Source organism: Coregonus clupeaformis, chromosome 18, assembly GCF_020615455.1.
Source record: "Coregonus clupeaformis isolate EN_2021a chromosome 18, ASM2061545v1, whole genome shotgun sequence".
Classification (NCBI taxonomy): Eukaryota; Metazoa; Chordata; class Actinopteri; order Salmoniformes; family Salmonidae; genus Coregonus; species Coregonus clupeaformis.
In genome coordinates this window covers 56,752,069-56,771,454 of record NC_059209.1, presented here as the reverse complement: position 1 = coordinate 56,771,454, position 19,386 = coordinate 56,752,069, and the positions used below count along the sequence as shown (strand labels likewise).

The following is a 19,386-nucleotide window of genomic DNA, read 5'->3' as shown; positions in this document are numbered from 1 at the left end:
TGATCCCAAACACACCGCCCGGGCAACGAAGGAGTGGCTTCGTAAGAAGCATTTCAAGGTCCTGGAGCGGCCTAGCCAGTCTCCAGATCTCAACCCCATAGAAAATCTTTGGAGGGAGTTGAAAGTCCGTGTTGCCCAGCGACAGCCCCAAAACATCACTGCTCTAGAGGAGATCTACATGGAGGAATGGGCCAAAATTGGGCCAGCAACAGTGTGTGAAAACCTTGTGAAGACTTACAGAAAACGTTTGACCTGTGTCATTGCCAACAAAGGGTATATAACAAAGTATTGAGAAACTTTTGTTATTGACCAAATACTTATTTTCCACCACAATTTGCAAATAAATTCATTAAAAATCCTACAATGTGATTTTCTGGATTTTTTTTTCTCATTTTGTCTGTCATAGTTGACGTGTACCTATGATGAAAATTACAGGCCTCTCTCATCTTTTTAAGTGGGAGAACTTGCACAATTGGTGGCTGACTAAAAACTTTTTTTCCCCACTGTATGCCGTGTTCTTATTATATCTGAGTGACTCAAACGTTATAACAAAATCAATGGGGGCCCCATGACATGACATTTGGGGAATTTTAGATTGTCCCTGACTGTTTAGTTTTTATTTTGGTGATTGATAGTTCTCAAAGATGATCTTATTAAAAAAAATATATATATAGCTCCATTATCTTTTCTAGATACTTTATATATGGTTTTCGTTGTTTAAGTTGACCTTGAAAACATTTTACCATCCTGAAGATTATTTTCAAAAATATATATATTATTTTCTATTTTTTTAATCCTATATTTTGGAGGCCCACCTCTTCTAAATGAATATCGGGAAACACTGGGATCTTATGACAAAATGATATATGTATCAAAAGCTCCACAGACAAAGATCTCAGGAGCGTGTCTTACAAACAATCTGTTCATACAAAGTGCAGACCAAAGTGATAGGTGTAGTAAAAACAAGACACAATAATTGCATCCCAACAGTGAAATGGTTTTCAATCAAAGTATTCATTGGGAGTATATTAATTAGTACACTTAAGTACTACAGTGTTCGGTTCTCTTAAGGCACATTCAGTCATGATCATCACAAGGCAAAAAAGTTACACCTACTTAGCTGTATGGAATCATATCTTGTTCTGATCGTTATACTAAAATGAAAATAATTGACATACAAACAGAAGTTGATAATACAACACAGAGCTAAGAATGAATCACTTTAAAACGTAGATAAAAAAGGAATAAAATAATTTGGCTAAGTAAAGTTTGAAAGTGACATCTCTCTACTTACCATGTACTATATGGCAGCAGAAGAGGTGTGTCTGTGTGTGTCTATGTAGTTTGCAATACTAGTAATTGTTGACATGTATCCTATGTCAGCCCTGTAGAGACTGTATTCTAGTTACTAGCATTGACAGTACAAAAGGCTACCCTGTATATTTGCAGCAAGGGGGAGGGTTTTCCTAGGAGTAACCATGGCTCTGGGAGTATCCTAAAGCTTCTGTGAGATTGTGCAAGGCCACTGACTCAGTCATTATATGGTGTGAAAAGGAGTAATAGTGTAATAACATGGTGGATACAGATGGATCTATTGTCCTCTGAGAATTGGCGTGCCCGTCTTGGTATTGGAGGCGTAGTTTAACGTTGAGCAGGGTATGATGACTGGAACTTGGCCTCTCATTGGTCAGTCAAACATTGTTGCTATTATGATGACTAAAATGAGGAGACCCAATGCCACACAAATGGCAAGCCAGAACAATTTCTGTGAGTGAGGAAAAGCAAAGAGAAAATTGGTTCACTGTTCATTTAGTACACATCATACCAGAAAGGCACATTTTAACTGACATGGGTGATTCCAGTGTTATGGACATTACATTTGCACGAAATGTCACAACTTTAATGCTTCACAGAATGGACAAAAAATATATAAATGAAGCTTTTGATGTGTATAGTACTATAGTACCCCTTGTGGGGTTTGTATACCCCAAAAAGTAGACTTGTAAATACTAACATGTTGGTGAAGTAAAGCAAATAAGAAATGTTATGGATGTTACATGAAATGGACAAGCTTTTTGGGGAGACTGAACATATTAGCAAAAGTCTATGAGTTTCTAAGTTTTAGGTCAAAACATGGATTGCCATTTCGAAGGAAAGGCGTGGCTGAACACAAAAACAATACATTTTGGAAATATTGTCATTTCCATTATTACTTTAGAGAGGAAAAACAACCGTTATGGATGTTACACCCTCCGTTATGGATGTTACAGAGTCTGAAATAGACATTCAAATCTTAAAGATTTCTTGCTCAAAATATTTTATAACACATTTGTTGACATTTGGAATGTTTTAAAAATGTCAGCAGAAAGCATAGTACCTTATGATTACATAATTACAGGTAGCCTGAATAGTATACAAGGCCAGGCACCACACCTTAATAGATCTAAAAATAAAAAATAAACAGTACTGCCATATATGAGAAATGCATTTTAGCATATATTTTCCAAGAGAATCTTAGCTAGAACACATATATTTCCAAGATATCAACAATTGATTCGGTATAAGTCTGAAGAATACATCCCAGAACAAGATAGCTAAGAAGCTAAGATATGATCACATCCACAACCGTTATGGCCGTTATTGATATTAGAGATATCATAATGCTGAAAAAGGACACTGACAAAAAGAGAGAAACCAATTATAGACAATATCAAAACTTGATGAAATGTAACTTTACAGAGAAATTTCAAGATGATCCGATCAAAGGTGCAATTTTTACAAAAACTTGTTAAAAACTTTATGGATGTTACATTGCCTGTCCCTGTCACCCCCTTATCGTTACAAGACTGTAGAACATGCAAACAAAACTCAAGACACTTCAATTTGGTCTGTATTGCTTCGCCAGGGTTGTGGGTTCAATTCCCACAGGAGGCCAGTATGAAAAATAAATAAATTATGTATGCACTCACTAACTGTAAGTCGCTCTGGATAAGAGCGTCTGCTAAATGACTAAAATGTAAATGTAATTAACATTCTCATCTTCATAACTAATACTGAGAGACAGCCGTGAGGGAAAAAACAAGCTCTGTGAGCCCTTTCTAAAAGCCATGAAATATGATTGACTGAAAAGCCTCCTGAGAATTGGCCACATACTCTGTTATGTTTCCAATGACATCATCAACCAATTAGTAGGCAATGCCTACTCATAATTGGTTAAAATCACACGAGGCACACCGATGATGTCATTAGAAACACTTATCTTCCTCTCTCTTTTACTACATTTACTTTTACTACAAAAGCTAGAAACGCACAGGTTTCACATTTGTTGATGTTGGGGTGGTGCTAGAGATGATGAATATGAAGTTGAACAATTGTGAAATTCCCTTTTAATATATATATATTTTTTTATTTAACCTTTATTTAACTAGGCAAGTCAGTTAAGAACAAATTCTTATTTACAATGACGGCCTACACCGGCCAAACCCGGACGACGCTGGGCCAATTGTGCGCCGCCCTATGGGACACCCAATCACGTCCGGTTGTGATACAGCCTGGAATCGAACCAGGGGGTCTGTAGTGAAGCCTCAAGCACTGAGATGCAGTGCCTTAGACCGCTGCGCCACTCGGGAGCCCAAATTAAGCCTGAACTCCAATATATAAAGGATATTATGAACGTGGTTTCATTTCAAAATGACTAACTTTATTTGTGCATGCTCAGGTTGACTTTTACATGGAATCGGCCACATATAATTGTCTAGGTGTTCATCTACTAGTTACTAGTAATGTAACTTGGGCAATTTACCCATTACTGTGATTCTCAAATTCTTAAATTCAAAACTGAACGGCAACATCAACTAGGCTTGGGCAGTATACCGTATATACCCGTATACCGGGGTATTTGCAAAAAGCCACGGGATGGTTTTTCAATACCGTCAAAACTATTTCTTAGAAGTTTTTCAATACATTTTAATATTTGTTGCCACTTTTTAAGTTAATACCTGCAGTCAACTTGTACAATACGTTAGGATATAAAGAAGATTGCCTTCTTCATTTCACCTGTCACATTATTTTACATTATGAAGTTTCCAGTCACGTGTTTGTTTGTAAATAGCACAACGGGAGAAAGCGGGAGCTGGTGAGTCCATTGCATTCTATATCTATCGGCGAGTCTCTGTTGTGTGGCGCACATCATGATGAAGTTACACTTGTATGCAATTCACTACTAAATGTTTGCCATCAGATATCTTATAATGACATTCTGCAAGAAGTCAAAGAGCTCTAGAAAAAGTATATGTATAGCTGCCATTTTTTCCCTGTGCTTCCTATTCTCCCCTCTGCTACACATGCTGCTCTTCATTCAGAAAAGCATTCATCACAACTTTGTTCGTTTGCACAATTTATAACTTTATGAGCGGGATTTGCCTGTATTTGCAATTTGTTTGTTTGTTTTCGCTCGTTAGCATTTAGCTAACAGCGTCTTTGTGATTTCGCTATTAGTTTGTGCTAATTGTGTTAGCATTCTGTTAATAGAGGCCAAATGTGCTTTTCTTGCGTTTTTAGTACCCCCTTGTGTGCTATTTACATTTAACATTTTAGTCATTTAGCAGACACTCTTATCCAGAGCGACTTAGTTAGTGAGTGCATACATTTTTCATACTGGCCCCCCGTGGGAATCGAACCCACAACCCTTACGTTGCAAGCGCCATGCTCTACCAACTGAGCTATGACAGTAATACCGTAAATCCCAGGATAAGAGAAGGACGGTATGATGATATGAAAATCTGGATACCGCCCAAGCCTAACATCAACTACTATCAAGTACAGTACCTCATTGTGTTAAAATATGTAAATGGAAGGTGTTGGTGTTGAATGTGATGTTGATGAAATATACAGTAGTAGTTACCTCAGAGAGATAGCAGCACAGGGCTCATACAGGGGATTTGGTTAGTCCAACAGACAGCCCAACAATTAGTGCAATGACAGCAAGCAGGATCAATAGAGCAAAGGCAAAGATGATGAGTTTCTGCCAAGGACAGAAACAAAGTGGTTAGATTAGGTTTAAGGTGCATAACCCAAAACACTACACTGATTTGAGTGAAACCAATATTCTGTCATATTCAATATTTTGACTTTTAATTTAGACGTTAGATATTAGTGATGGGGGACAAAAATCGATACAGTTACATATCAGGATATTATTAAATAGTGAGCAATAAAATCAGTATTGAATCGCAATAAATATCATATCGGCACCTAAGTATCGTGATACATTTGTATCAAGAGGTCCTTGGCAATTCCCAGCCCTATAAGATATGGCATTTAGACATTCTGTCTGGCATTTTAAATCTTATCAGTATATGATACTGAAATAATATTATTCTTATGACCAAACCATTCAGAGCTGTTGCATTGGTTAAAAGAGTCTAACTTGAGCAGTATTATAGAGTATTATTAGTATATACACCATGTGACCTTCCGTTTGGGGAAAAGGAGACTTACCCTCCGGGATTTTTTCTGGTATCTCACAGCTTTTTTGGTCTCCTCTTTGGCACGGCCTATGTATTCAGCTGCATTGGAGACATTCTTCTCTATGTTGTTGACCATATCCCCCTTTTAGACAACACCACATGAGTTCCATATAGTTTTGACAAAAAACGGAACTAATAATATTCTGGACAGCGTTACAGTACTGCGCAACAGTACCTGATTCTCCACCAGCATGGCCATGTCCATAAACATGGCATGGAGCTCCCTGATGCTGGACTCCAGGCGGATGATATCCTGGTGCCTTGACTCAATCTCATTCAAGGCCTGGCGCGTGATCTGAGAGTCAGAGATAATCTGACGGAGGGGGTGGGAGACAGGACGACAGCAAATGAGACAGTATATTTCATTCAAATACATACAGTGCATTCAGAAAGTTCAGACCCCTTGCCAGCCATATTCAAAAATGTATTAAATTGTTTTTTCCCCCTCATCAATCTACACACAATACCCCATAATGACAAAGCAAAAACAGATTTTTAGAAATGTATGCAAATTTATAAAATAAAATACAACTGAAATATTACATTTACATAAATATTCAGACCCTTTACTCAGTACTTTCTTGAAGCACCTTTGGCAGACCTGTATTTGGGGAGTTTCTCCCATTCTTCTCTGCAGATCCTCTCAAGCTCTGTCAGGTTGGATGGGGAGCGTCACTGCACAGCTATTTTCAGGTCTCTCCAGAGATGTTAGATCGGGTTCAAGTCCGGGTTCGGGCTGGGCCACTCAAGGACATTCAGAGACTAGTCCCAAAGCCACTCCTGCATTGTCTTGGCTGTGTGCTTAGGGTCGTTGTCATTTTGGAAGGTGAACCTTCGCCCCAGTCTGAGGTCCTGAGCGCTCTGGAGCAGGTTTTCATGAAGGATCTCTCTGTACTTTGCTCTGTTCATCTTTCCCTCGATCCTGACTAGTCTCCCAGTCCCTGCCGCTGAAAGACATCCCCACAGCATGATGCTGCCACCACCATGCTTCACCGTAGGGATGGTGCCAGGTGTCTTCCAGACGTGACGCTTGGCATTCAGGCCAAAGAGTCCAATCTTGGTTTTATCAGACCAGAGAATCTTGTTTCTCATGGTCTTTGAGTCCCTTAGGTGCCTTTTGGCAAACTCCAAGCGGGCTGTTATGTGCCTTTTTACTGAGGTGTGGCTTCCGTCTGGCCACTCTACCATAAAGGCCTGATTGGTGGAGTGCTGCAGAGATGGTTGTCCTTCTGGAAGGTTCTCCCATCTCCACAGAGGAACTCTGGAGTTTTGTCAGAGTGACCATTGGGTTCTTGGTCACCTCCCTGACCAAGGCCCTTCTCCTCCGATTGCTCAGCTTGGCCGGGCGGCCAGCTCTAGGAAGAGTCTTGGTGGTTCCAAACTTCTTCCATTTAAGAATGATGGAGGCCACTGTGTTCTTGGGGACCTTCAATACTTCAGAAATGTTTTGGTACCCTTCCCCAGATCTGTGCAGCGACACAATCCTGACTCAGATCTCTACGGACATATCCTTCAACCTCAAGGCTTGGTTTTTGCTCTGACATGCACTGTCAACTGTGGAACCATATATAGACAGGTTTGTGCCTTTCCAAATCATGTCCAATCAATTGAATTTACCACAGGTGGACTCCAATCAAGTTGTAGAAACATCTCAAGGATGATCAATGGAAACAGGATGCACCTGAGCTCAATTTTGTCATATCAAAGGGTCTGAATACTTATGTAAATAAGGTATTTCTGCTTTTTATTTTTTATAAATCTGCACACATTTCTAAAAAACAGTTTTCGCTTTGTCATTATGGGGTATTGTGTTTAGATTGATGAGGATTTTTATTTATTTAATCCATTCTAGAATAAGGCTGCAATGTAACAAAATGTGGAAAAAGTGAAGGTGTCTGAATACTTTCAGAAAGCACTGTACATATGGGAGGATTGGTGTTCCATTTACACAGAATATTAGTCGTTTTGGAATACTTGCAAACCACAACCTGAGTTATCTTGGTATACTAGATAGTGTTGGTAGTTGTCTGATTTGTCCTGAGAAAATAATGGATGTGAGAAAGTAGCATCAGACAAAGGCTGGAGATTGAGGAGGTACTTACATCAGATGTAAAAATTGATGAGTTGCCACTCTCCAGCATGTCCTCCAGTTCCTCATTGCTAGTCACTCTCCCAGCTATAACCAGGAAAGAAAATACTTTCACCAAACAGGTGCTAAAGCATCAGCAGAAAACATAAAACATGTTCTCTCTTCTCTATGGGGAGAATAGTCTCTGTAGTCACAACCACAGTGTTATGATCTAGGCTATTCCTCAGAGGGACTCAACCCTCACTGCCTAACATGATCAAACCCACTGTGGCTTACAAACAACCTGGGATCATGTAAATACTGTAAGCCCATCCACCCCAGTGAATATATATAACCTCTGATCTATGATTACTATACAGCACAGCCATGAGCCCGCCACTGGTCATGTGACCAGCTTCTCTATAGACAGGTATAGAGGCAACACTAACACGGGTAGGCTAGATGTGTGTGTCCTGTGTCAGACTCTTCTCTTCCATCTGGAGTGTGCAGTAGTAGAGAGCCTCATTAGGACTATCCTAAGGGACTGGAGGGGTTACAGTTATTTCTGTCATCATCAATTATTCTCATTCCAGACAAATACTCCATATGAACAATACATGGGTTTTTGCCATGGTTTCTTTACAGCAAAACCCTTGACTATCATCCTATATTTTCTGTGGCCGTAGTCTGATTGGTCTAATGGCCTCACTATCCATGCCATGACAATAGACAATAACATACAGTGGAACCGGAATCGTTGCGCTATCTGACTATAGACAATAGGTAATCATTGGATAGTTTGATTGGAATTGTGAACACTGTAGCCTGTGTGTTATTATCGTGGGAGAGAAAGCTGCTAGGTGTGGTCGGTTTCCTTTCCGTGTTCCTGTCTGCCCTGCTGCTAGCCCCGTTTGTGACTCACTTATCTCCAGCTGTCTCTGGATCCTTCCTTTGCTTCTCTCCCTAAACGACACTTGAGTCTCGTTGTACTGAGTCATGACATCCACAAACTTCCTGGAGAGCACCGTGTGCTGTGGGGTTAGAGAAAACATAAGGTGAGGAGAGGATAGAGGAAAGAGAGCTTCAACCACTGGCAACAGTAAAGTGGATAAAGGCTCAAACTGTTGAAAGGGTGAGATATCAAACAGCCGTGTCAAAACATGGTGGCAGACATGGTAAACTTATACAGGTATACAGGTAAGTTAGCTTCCAAGTATCTCTCTGTCCTTAACCACAACCTTTAAGAATGTGTCAGCATTCGCAAAAATGTGAGGAATGAGTCTCAGGAAGACTGTTTCCTGACCTGGGTTTTCTGAATGCGGAAATCAACCGAGGCCCTGTTAGAAACATCATCCTTGGGCAGGCTCTGCTCCATAGCTGCAGAGAACAGAAAGAACAGTGATTACAGTAGCTATAACATCACCTCAGACAAATCCTCCACATCTACCTCTCTAAATCTATCAAGCAGCATTTGGGATGAGGCATTTGATCCAGTCATTTCAATGACAAAATTACAAAAATGTACTGTACGTCGTGGTGTTAAACTTACATTTTAGCTTAACTCTCACAGAGTTGGCATTGTTTTTGATCTCATTGGTCAACCGGTCAAGTTCATCTTTCATCTCTTTAGGAAATAACAGCGACAGAAAATAAATTCATTATTGCACATTTCCAACATTGTCCTGGACAAATATTAGCATTAATCATATCACTTGGCAACTCTTCTATAACAATAACCTATTCTTTATTTTTTTACAGATAAGAAACACTACACCTACCACCCACTGGGCAGAAGTCAATTCAACGTCTATTCCACGTTGGTTCAACATAATTACATTGAAATGACGTGGAAACCATGTTGATTCAACCAGTGGATTTGTGGGCAAACAAATATTTACACCCTCTTGAGCCATTCCCAGTTAGTATTATTGTGTAGCAGATGGTTGATACTGTGCTACTCTGGTGGTAATACTGATGCTGCTGTGTTGCATTATAGAGTCAACTGAGGGCCTTTGTCCATGCAGGCCTTGATTAGCTCCTCATGCCTATTCAGTCTCCACAGTGGATCAACTTTGAACAAGCACAGCGTAACTTGTCCAAGCCCTCAGTAAAATGGCCCTGCTGCTGCTAGAGGGGTCTGCTGCCCACAGACTGGCCTGGGAGGGCTGGGCCATGACATTGTTTTCTATACAGGCTTCCGGACACCCAGACATCTATTTGTATTGAGTTGTGTTTCTTCCTGGAAGAGGACAATGATGTTAGAGGAAGTAAGAACGTTTGTTATATTTTTGTTATTATGACTTCAGAAGTCACCATCTAAATACCAAGGCATATATTTAGTCATGCAAAAGTTTTGAATTCAACACTTTAAATTGCTTGAGAAAATAAATGTTGAAAACAAATAGGAGATGAGCAACATAGCTAGATCTCAAACCACCTTCACATTGGGAATGTGGAGGTATAGTCACCAGTATGACTAATGTTATTACACTTTCATTATGACAGAGGGTTTTGATTGATGATCAACTTACTCTGATCTGGATTGGGTGCAGACAGGATCATGCTGTGCTTCTTCCTCACCTCCTCCACTTTAGAAGATATCTTATCAATCAACCCCCTAACCTCTTCGACCTAAGTCATGCACATACAGTATTTTCAATGTTATTTCAATGCACAGACACTTTTTACAGTAACCATCTAGCTCATCTGAAAACAAACAGTACTGACTGAACCACTGTACTTGCCCTTCTGAAAAACCCTTCCATAAATCCATCTCTGTCAACTGTGACATCCTCCTCTGCCTGTGTCCTGCTCTGTCAAGACAAAAGTGTGAAGACACTGTACATTGTTAGGGAGTAAAGCCTCTTGCACACTGCCCATAAAATGTGAGACTCAGAACTGTGTGAAAAGCAATAAGTCGATAAGACATTGAAGACAATGATATTATCATGACATGGCATATTATTAGCCTGGCTGACGCGAATCACGTGATGTCAACCAGGGTTGCATTCCCTAGACCTAGAGAATATAAAATAATAAAATAGAATAGAAGGCTACATTAATGCCTGATTAGATCAGTGACATAATATTAGTAGGCTACATGTACTTACTGCGGTTAATTCACCCAACCGGTCCTTCATCACTCAGTTCGATGCGTTTTTGATTGGCTAACGTTAGCTAAATAATGTAACCACTTCTCAACTCCATCGCATCTAGCTAACTTTGCTAGATAGGTCTGAGTTTAACAAACATCAATTTCTATAGCCATGCAATGGGAAAAGTTTATTCTCTTTCAATCATTAGCTAGGGAAGCGTTGTCCAATTCCTCAAAATCAGGCATCAACCAAAATGCACCGTTAGTTCGCTAGCTAACGATCTGGTTGTGGCAGACAACATAATTCACATGATCCTCCTACAAATGTTGGAATGGGAATGGGATACGCCTCTCCTCTGCCAGAGGAGGCTCGCACCCAGCACTACTCCTGTGACAGCAGTTGTTGTTCAAGTTATTGGCCACACAGTGGGGCTGTTTACTAACATACAGTATAATGTGCGGTTGTGCTCGGCCATCTCTCCTCCTGTCCTTTTTCCGCCATGATTCACCTGGTCGCAGGTGATTCCAAATAACCCTGCCTCCAATTTCCAACATGTAAGAACAGTTTATTTTAGACTAGGTTGTAAAAAATAATTATATTTCTATGGTCAGGCCATTAGTCTACAATAGGCCCAAAGGATGAAGAACATGAAACAGGAGTGAAACTCACAATGAGATGCAGGCATCCTGCTGCGATGGATTTTAACTCAGGTATGAGTAGATAGACCTAGGCCTGCCAGTACTAGACGATTGAATGTCGATTTTCCTGAGTATATCGACTTTCAATTCACTCAATCCAATTTAGGTATATCTAAGGAATTCAATTGGGCTTCATATCTGCTTACATCAGTGCACATGAATATGTGGCTTTTCTATTCCCTTCATAAAGATGACTGTTCAAATAAATAGCTTAAAATACAGTCAGCATCCATCCCTATCCATCAGCATCACCTGCTCCGTTTTGTTCTGACAAGTCAAAAGGACACAGCGCTGTAATTTATTTTGGTTAAATCTCTTTTTTGTTTAGAAAAAATATTATTTTTAATTTCAATAGTTTTTGGACAGTAGGCCTATGCGCGCGCCATTATCACTCATTAAGCTATTTACGCATACTAGGCCCCACCTTGAGTTCCAATGCTCTAAAAATGACATCACGTTTTGAATTCCCACATCCAATCGAACAGCCCGAAGAATTCCTCCACTCAGTGCAAACCTAGTATAGACAGACAGCAGAGCGCATCAAGCAACAACAAGTAGCCAAATCCGTCGCTGGAATAGTCCAATATTTCTTATTCTGTATTGAGAGACATGGATTACCAACTTTTGGGGAAATTTTGAATGGACACGCAGTTTATGATTATGATGTCCACCGCTCAGTTGTATTGCAGTTTTACAAAATGTCAGGGAATTAAGTTTTGGGAGAAAGTTTTCTTTATTGGAGACATGGACTAATAAATACCCAGAGAAGAAGATTGCTTTTTTTTTTCAGCATCTTGGAATAATGATTTACGCTTTCTGGATCGATCGTTCATTGGGGATTTAAACAACAATAACCAGTATTTTTTGTAATAATCTATTTGTAGTTGTAATCAAGCCATGGAACTATTATTCGAAATTCTGTTTGTAACTACTTTTGTCACTTTGATTCGGGTAATTTAAACAGTTATTTTTTTCATGTCCTTCACCATTATGTGTAGGAAGGCTACTGCAATGTTGAGTTTATTTGATTTATTTACAGGTTAATGGTGAAATAAAGCCAAAGCCATCCAAGCATCCAGGTAAATCGAATTATGCTTTGTTAAATACCTACACCAATAACCTACAGCATATGATGAGTATTATTGGTTATTTAGCTAAAGAAATATAATGTTGGGATGATGAATTATTGGTTATGGCTTACCATAAGTCTAATACTCAGTAATAGTGGTTTATTAAGCAATGCAAAATGTGTTTATTGAATGAGATACCCAAACATCAACAATTTAGCTGTATTGTTGATCTTTTTAATCCTAAAAGACACACTGAGCAATGCCAGGAAAATAACTAATTGAAAAAGCATGATTAGGGAGAAGTCCCATCTGGAGCTTTGTTTACCCATGAACTCTCCTTCCAGGCCTGCAGGTCTTGGCCACAGCCTCACACTATTGGCCGCTGGATTCGGTGGACGGGATCCATGGACTGTGGGACCAGATTGGAAACAGACCAGGTCATGTTAATGGAAGTGATATAAGTATGTGCATAGACCTATACTTAGGAATAGAATACCCAGTCTTTTACATTATTTGTCCGCATGGTCTACAGCTGTTATTCATTCCTCCTCTCAATTCACCTTTTTGCCCGTCTTGCAGCCACCAAGTCCCTGCTTTTAAAGGTGCAGCTGTGTGCAGTGCTCAAATTTGATTACAGTCAAATTTGTAAAACAAACTTACAAAGTAGAGTCAAGATAAGAAGTCTAAAGGCTACTTTACACTCCACTTAACCCTTGCTAATGTACATCAAAGCACTGTGGAGTTATAATAAACAAAATGGGATAAAAAGCTTATCCTTCACCCCCAGGTACATTTGATTTGTACTTTCCAGATTAATGCTAAGACTATTGAATGAGCTGTCTGCTGTTTGCTAAACTGATTTCCAAAAACCTTAATGTATTATTTTAACAATGGAAGCGCCAATAACTTTTCTAAATGCTTCCACAGTTGTATATCATTTGAATAAGCTTAAGCTAGTTTGAAACGTCAAAGTCATTCGGAATGATATAGGCATCAGGTCTAGACTTGAGAACGGTATTTGGAATATTTCCACACAAAATGTGCATTGATCCTAAGAAAAGGGGAAATGATTGATCTGTTCCTCCTTGAGCACTGTTTACTGAGCCCAACATCGCACTTAATCTCATCCCTGCTCACGCACCACATCCCTCACAATGCCTAGTGTCTGTGTTTGTCTCTCACTGGTCAGTTGTGTCCTCTGGTTGTTTTGTGTTATTCATGTGTATGTATGTGAATCACCTTTTTCTCCCTTGTCTGTTTGTTTTCTATGTTTCATCCAGCTCTCCAAATCCACAACCACACTGTGCTCCCTTCCTCCCATAACTCTTCCTCTGTGTATACCAATGACTCTGCCTACACTAACATTTCTGCAACAGTAGGTGAGGAAAATCACTGCTCACTGAAATTCATTTGTGTGTATAGTCAGTCATGCTGCTCTGTCGGTGTTACTGTAGTGCTATCTGTCATGTTAAGGCTATTCAGTCTCCATCGTTTTGTACATGGTGTACCAGCTCACCCAATAGTTGCCATGAGTGTGTCACACACTGTTACCTGAATATGTTGAATTTGTCTGTGTGTGTGAGACAGTGTGTGTAGTCAGGGAGTTGTTTTCTTCATGGGAAAAAGAGCCAAGACTGCACTGTGTAAATCGTGATTACACAAGCTTCGAGTATGGAGGTTTAGAAATCTGTATCTAGAGTGCTGTAAAGTTGAGCTTGACTATTAACCTCAATACACCAGGACGACTTCGTTTTGTCTACTGACATGATTTAAGGCAGGAGAACATCAAAGATAAATACAGGTCATAGCTTGCTACCATTAAATATGGGGAAACACCCCATATTTGGTGCAGTTCAGAGAATCTGTTCATAAATCTATGATGTTTGCCTATAAAAAAGCCTACTTCAGAGAAAAATCTGCCTCTTTTTCTCATCAGGCAAAATAATGTTGTTATTTCATCCTCCTGTAGACATAGTTGAAGGGATGGTCAACAAGGGCATCTATCTGAATGGAGATAATGGAGGCACCTTTCTCCACTTTGGGAACTACCAGAACTCTTGCATTAGTGACCCCACTCTGTGTGGTCCTGAGGGTGAGTTCTGCCTCCCTCAATCTCCTCTCCCCAACATTCTACACAGTACTGACAATGGAATATTTTCACAAATCATAAGTGACTATCTAATTGGGTAACACAAAAAAATATTTTTCTGCCATTTAATGTAGATCTAAATGTATTACAATTAGCATGATTTGTGGTCTGAAACAATTTTCCCTATTTTTAAATCTCTAATAAATCTATGTTCATGTTTTTCAGGGATTACATTTTCCTTCTTTTGGAAGAACCAGGAGGCAGAGTCACGTTTTGCAATAGCCTCTGGAGGGAAAGTAATCTCCAATGGCTTCTCTGTCTATGCCAATGCCTACGCTGGATACGTAGAGTTCTACACACGAGGCAACTCGAAGAGGTGGAGGGCTAACATCAAAATACCAGGTATTTAAAGGGTTACTTTGGGACTTTTGCAATGAGGCCCTGTATCTACTTCCCAAAGTAGATTAACTCAAGGATTCAATTTTTATGTTTCTGCGTGCAGTTTAAAGGAAGTTGCTAACTAGCGCTAGCACAATTGCTAACTAGCGTTAGCCCTTCCATTCATTGCGCTAACACTAGCAGATACCCATAGACTAGTTAGCATTGGCTCGCGAAACTACCTCTAACTTCCTTCACACAGGACACAGAAACATAAAATTGGTATCCACAAATTCATCTGACTCTGGGGAAGTAGATAAAGGGCCTCACTGCCCAAATCCCAAAGTATCTCTTAAAAAAAAAGGAAAACCATTAAGATGAAAAAGTTGATAAAATTCATTATGATTCTAAATAATTATTTAAAAAATATAGTATAAACCTGTCCTCCGATGTGGGTGGTGAAAACAACAAAAAACAACAAATTACATTCCAGATATTATGCCGGAGTGTCCTGTGGATTTTTATTTATATTCTTTATGAATACATGAGGAATGTATTGTGATTTTCAATCATGTTTTCATTTTGAACCATAAATGTACATGTTTTGGTTGATTGTAAGCAGATGGAGCTACAATCATCAGCAGATACAGTTGGTCCCAGAGAGATTTTATGGATTCAATGATGGATTACATTTATTATTTATCTCAAACTATAAATGTGTTACTTTTTACTGGCAAACCTGTTTCCATATTGTTGTGTAACTACAGTGAATACTGAACAGCATTCTAAATACTGCATACGTACGCTATATATACAAAAGTATGTGGACACCCCTTCAAATTAGTGGATTCGGCTGTTGCTGACAGGTGTATAAAATCGAGCACACAGCCATGCAATCTCTATAGACACATTTTTGCAATAGAATGGCCTACTGAAGAGCTCAGTGACTTTCAACGTGGCACCGTCATAGGATGCCACCTTTTCAACAAATCAGTTTGTCAAATTTCTGCCCTGCTAGAGCTGCCCCGGTCAACTGTAAGTGCTGTTATTATGAAGTGGAAATGTCTAGGAGCAATAACGGCTCACCCGCGAAGTGGTAGGTCACACAAGCTCACAGAACAGGACCGCCGAGTGCTGAAGCACGTAATGCGTAAAAATCATCTGTCCTCGGTTGCACTCACTACCGAGTTCAAAACTACCTCTGGAAGCAACGTCAGCACAATAACTATTCTTCGGGAGCTTCATGAAATGGGTTTCCATGGCCGAGCAGCCGCACACAAGCCTAAGATCACCATGCGCAATGCCAAGCGTCGGCTGGAGTGGTGTAAAGCTCGCCGCCATTGGACTCTGGAGCAATGGAAACGCGTTCTCTGGAGTGATGAATCACACTTCACTATCTGGCAGTCCGACGGACGAATATGGGTTTGGCAGATGCCAGGATAACACTAACTTCCCGAATGCATAGTGCCAACTGTAAAATTTGGTGGAGGAGGAATAATGGTCTGGGGCTGTTTTTCATGGTTCGGGCAAGTTACATTTACATATACAATTACGTCATTTAGCAGACGCTCTTATCCAGAGCGACTTACAAATTGGTGCATTCACCTTATGATAGCCATCTTTGCACTCTGGGAGGAGGACACAACGGAGTTGTCAACCGTGATGGCGAGATCATGGAGCGGGCAGTCCTTCCCCGGGAGGAAGAGCAGCTCCGTCTTGCCGAGGTTCAGCTTGAGGTGGTGATCCGACATCCACACTGATATGTCTGCCAGACATGCAGAGATGCGATTCGCCACCTGAAGGGGGAAAGGAGAAGATTAATTGTGTGTCGTCTGCGTAGCAATGATAGGAGAGACCATGTGAGGATATGACAGAGCCAAGTGACTTGGTGTATAGAGAGAATAGGAGAGGGCCTAGAACTGAGCCCTGGGGGACACCAGTGGTGAGAGCACGTGGTGCGGAGACAGATTCTCGCCACGCCACCTGGTAGGAGCGACCTGTCAGGTAGGACGCAATTCAAGAGTGAGCCGCGCCAGAGATGCTCAACTCGGAGAGGGTGGAGAGGAGGATCTGATGGTTCACAGTATCAAAGGCAGCAGATAGGTCTAGAAGGATGAGAGCAGAGGAGAGAGAGTTAGCTTTAGCAGTGCAAAGGAGATCGGAATTATATTAACTAAGCATCTGGGAAAGCGAGAGAGTGGGGCCTCCCTCACGTTTCACTGAAACACTCAAATATAACTCTCCCAACTTCCACTTTAGATTAATAGACTTTAGTTAGTGTCTGGTCTGTTAGCGATGTTACCAAACAGGCTAGTTCTGTCTCTTACCTCTAGTTAGTGTCTGGTCTATTAGCGATGTTACCAAACAGACTAGTTCTGTCTCTTACCTCTAGTTAGTGTCTGGTCTATTAGCGATGTTACCAAACAGACTAGTTCTGTCTCTTGCCTCTAGTTAGCGTCTGGTCTGTTAGCGATGTTACCAAACAGACTAGTTCTGTCTCTTACCTCTAGTTAGTGTCTGGTCTATTAGCGATGTTACCAAACAGACTAATTCTGTCTCTTGCCTCTAGTTAGTGTCTGGTCTATTAGCGATGTTACCAAACAGACTAGTTCTGTCTCTTACCTCTAGTTAGCGTCTGATCTATTAGCGATGTTACCAAACAGACTAGTTCTGTCTCTTACCTCTAGTTAGTGTCTGGTCTGTTAGTGATGTTACCAAACAGTATGTCACCTACCTAAACAATCACTTAGGTAATATTGGTAATTTATCATCCAATTGCCATCCCTTATTTTTTTATATATTTTTTTAGACTGTCCCTTGCTTCTTTATTGCTCCTCCCACTTCCTGATCTCAATATTAAATAAATGATCTAGGTAATAGCTGTTTCGCATTAGATTGTGCCTTCCTCTGATTACTGCAGCTCATTGCATTAATTTAGTTTCAAATACCAACTTGTTGTTTATTAAAGAATACTAAAAATGAAATTTAAATGACAACATTTGATAATACCTCAATTTACTTCTATCCCGTAAAAGTAATCCAAGATTAGTACAATTGACTAGCAACAGGTATCCCTCATTCAGGGAAAGCTCTCTCTCTTCTGTTATTTTATGGTTCAAATCATATATATTATTACCAAATTATAATCTTCTTCACACTTTTCACAGTATTATAAATTACCCTCAACTTAGTACAATAAACTATCTTAATGTCCTCCTCTCATGCCTTTAGAATTTACTAGTGTGGATGATTAATTAACACCAGAAAGACAAAACAGAGTTCAGAGGCAATTGAAATTATTCAACGAACTGTTCCATCCCATAGTATACCAAACATTACCATTATTCTAAATATTTCATAAATGTTACTTATCCCAAGTGTTCATTAAGTCCTCATGACATTCATTCTCATAAGAAATCATATATACCCCAAACTCAGCCAAAACCGAAAAACTCCATAAAATTCACTGTGCGTGCTCCTCCAAGACCTATCACCCTTGACCTGCTGAAAACCCCCCAAAATTGAAACAACAAGGCTTTATAAACATCATACTAGGTGTGTTGTTTTTTGTTTGAAAAACCCGATTTGAAAAACAACAACCACAAATACCCAGGCCCCACTTTAATTTGGTAGCTCACTGCCTAACTTCACTACTGCTCCCCCTCGCTCTGGGCAACATTCCAATGAGATAAGCTAATTCTCTTTCTCCTGGTTATAATTTTGTTAACCTTCAATTACCATCAGTAATCTAAAGATGGTAGTACACACAAAACATGATACAGATATCCCCAGTCCTAACCCATCAATAATTGTTTGTATCAATCTAATTCCTCATAACTAATCCATAAAACCACTCAAAATTCCTCGAGTATACAATGATTATTTAATTGATTACCTTAAATCTGCTACATGTGATCTCATCTCAAATGATCCATTATCAATTATTTGATCAATCCCCTAGGAAAATCTGTCTCCCCTTATATTGTTCCTGTCCCCCCTGTAAATGTCATATTTAATTTTTTAGCCAATACAATCACGATTACATCAAATGTTCCCTCCTTTGGCCATCTAGCCACTATCTTTCTGGTCCTTTTTCTCATTTGTTAGAGATATTACCAATATCTTCACTATTTTCTGGGAACCTTCTCTTCATGATTGCTACTGGTGATCCTGCCATCTCTACTTCTGGTGTGGTCTAATGTCTATATTAGGGTGTAAGGTAAATTATTCCTGTTGTCTTTTTCAGCTAAACGTTTTATATTCCTCAGTTAATGGTATTTTCTCCCTAATATATCTTCATACTCTTCTCTTTCCCTAAATGAGATTTAATCCCTTGCCTTTCCTCTACTATCCTTCTATCATTACTGGATCAATGATAATAACTGTAATAACTATTAATAATAATTGTAATAACTATTTCACATTAAATTGTGCCTTTTTCTGATAATGTTATAATTGTA

At 39.7% G+C, this 19,386-nt stretch overlaps 2 protein-coding genes across 4 annotated transcripts in view; one reads left to right on the top strand and one right to left on the bottom strand.

Annotated features, from left to right (window-relative positions):
* Positions 1–995: 995 nt before the first annotated feature.
* Positions 996–11,014, bottom strand: LOC121550960 (syntaxin-2). 2 transcript variants are annotated; one of them, XM_041863426.1, is made up of 11 exons: positions 10,707–11,014; positions 10,341–10,409; positions 10,128–10,227; positions 9,146–9,220; positions 8,900–8,973; positions 8,519–8,627; positions 7,631–7,704; positions 5,704–5,841; positions 5,500–5,610; positions 4,904–5,023; positions 1,680–1,765 (listed from the first exon to the last, which is right to left on the bottom strand). In XM_041863426.1, the coding sequence occupies exons 1-10, from the start codon at positions 10,734–10,736 to the stop codon at positions 4,928–4,930; spliced, it is 876 nt and encodes a 291-aa protein (XP_041719360.1). In that variant the 5' UTR covers positions 10,737–11,014; the 3' UTR covers positions 1,680–1,765; positions 4,904–4,927. The 2 variants fall into 2 exon arrangements, with proteins under 2 accessions (XP_041719361.1, XP_041719360.1); XM_041863427.2 differs by lacking the exon at positions 4,904–5,023 and having other exon boundaries at positions 996–1,765.
* Positions 11,015–11,920: 906 nt separating this feature from the next.
* Positions 11,921–19,386, top strand: part of LOC121551223 (adhesion G-protein coupled receptor D1) — a 74,318-nt gene continuing 66,852 nt past the window's right edge. Inside the window, exons 1-6 of one of the 2 annotated variants that reach the window (XM_041863777.2) lie at positions 11,921–12,340; positions 12,429–12,468; positions 12,804–12,920; positions 13,740–13,838; positions 14,429–14,551; positions 14,774–14,950. In XM_041863777.2, coding sequence (XP_041719711.1) covers positions 12,287–12,340; positions 12,429–12,468; positions 12,804–12,920; positions 13,740–13,838; positions 14,429–14,551; positions 14,774–14,950 — 610 coding nt within the window. In that variant the 5' untranslated portion in view covers positions 11,921–12,286. The remainder of the gene's footprint in view (positions 12,341–12,428; positions 12,469–12,803; positions 12,921–13,739; positions 13,839–14,428; positions 14,552–14,773; positions 14,951–19,386) is intronic. The other variant, XM_041863779.2, reaches the window with a different exon arrangement.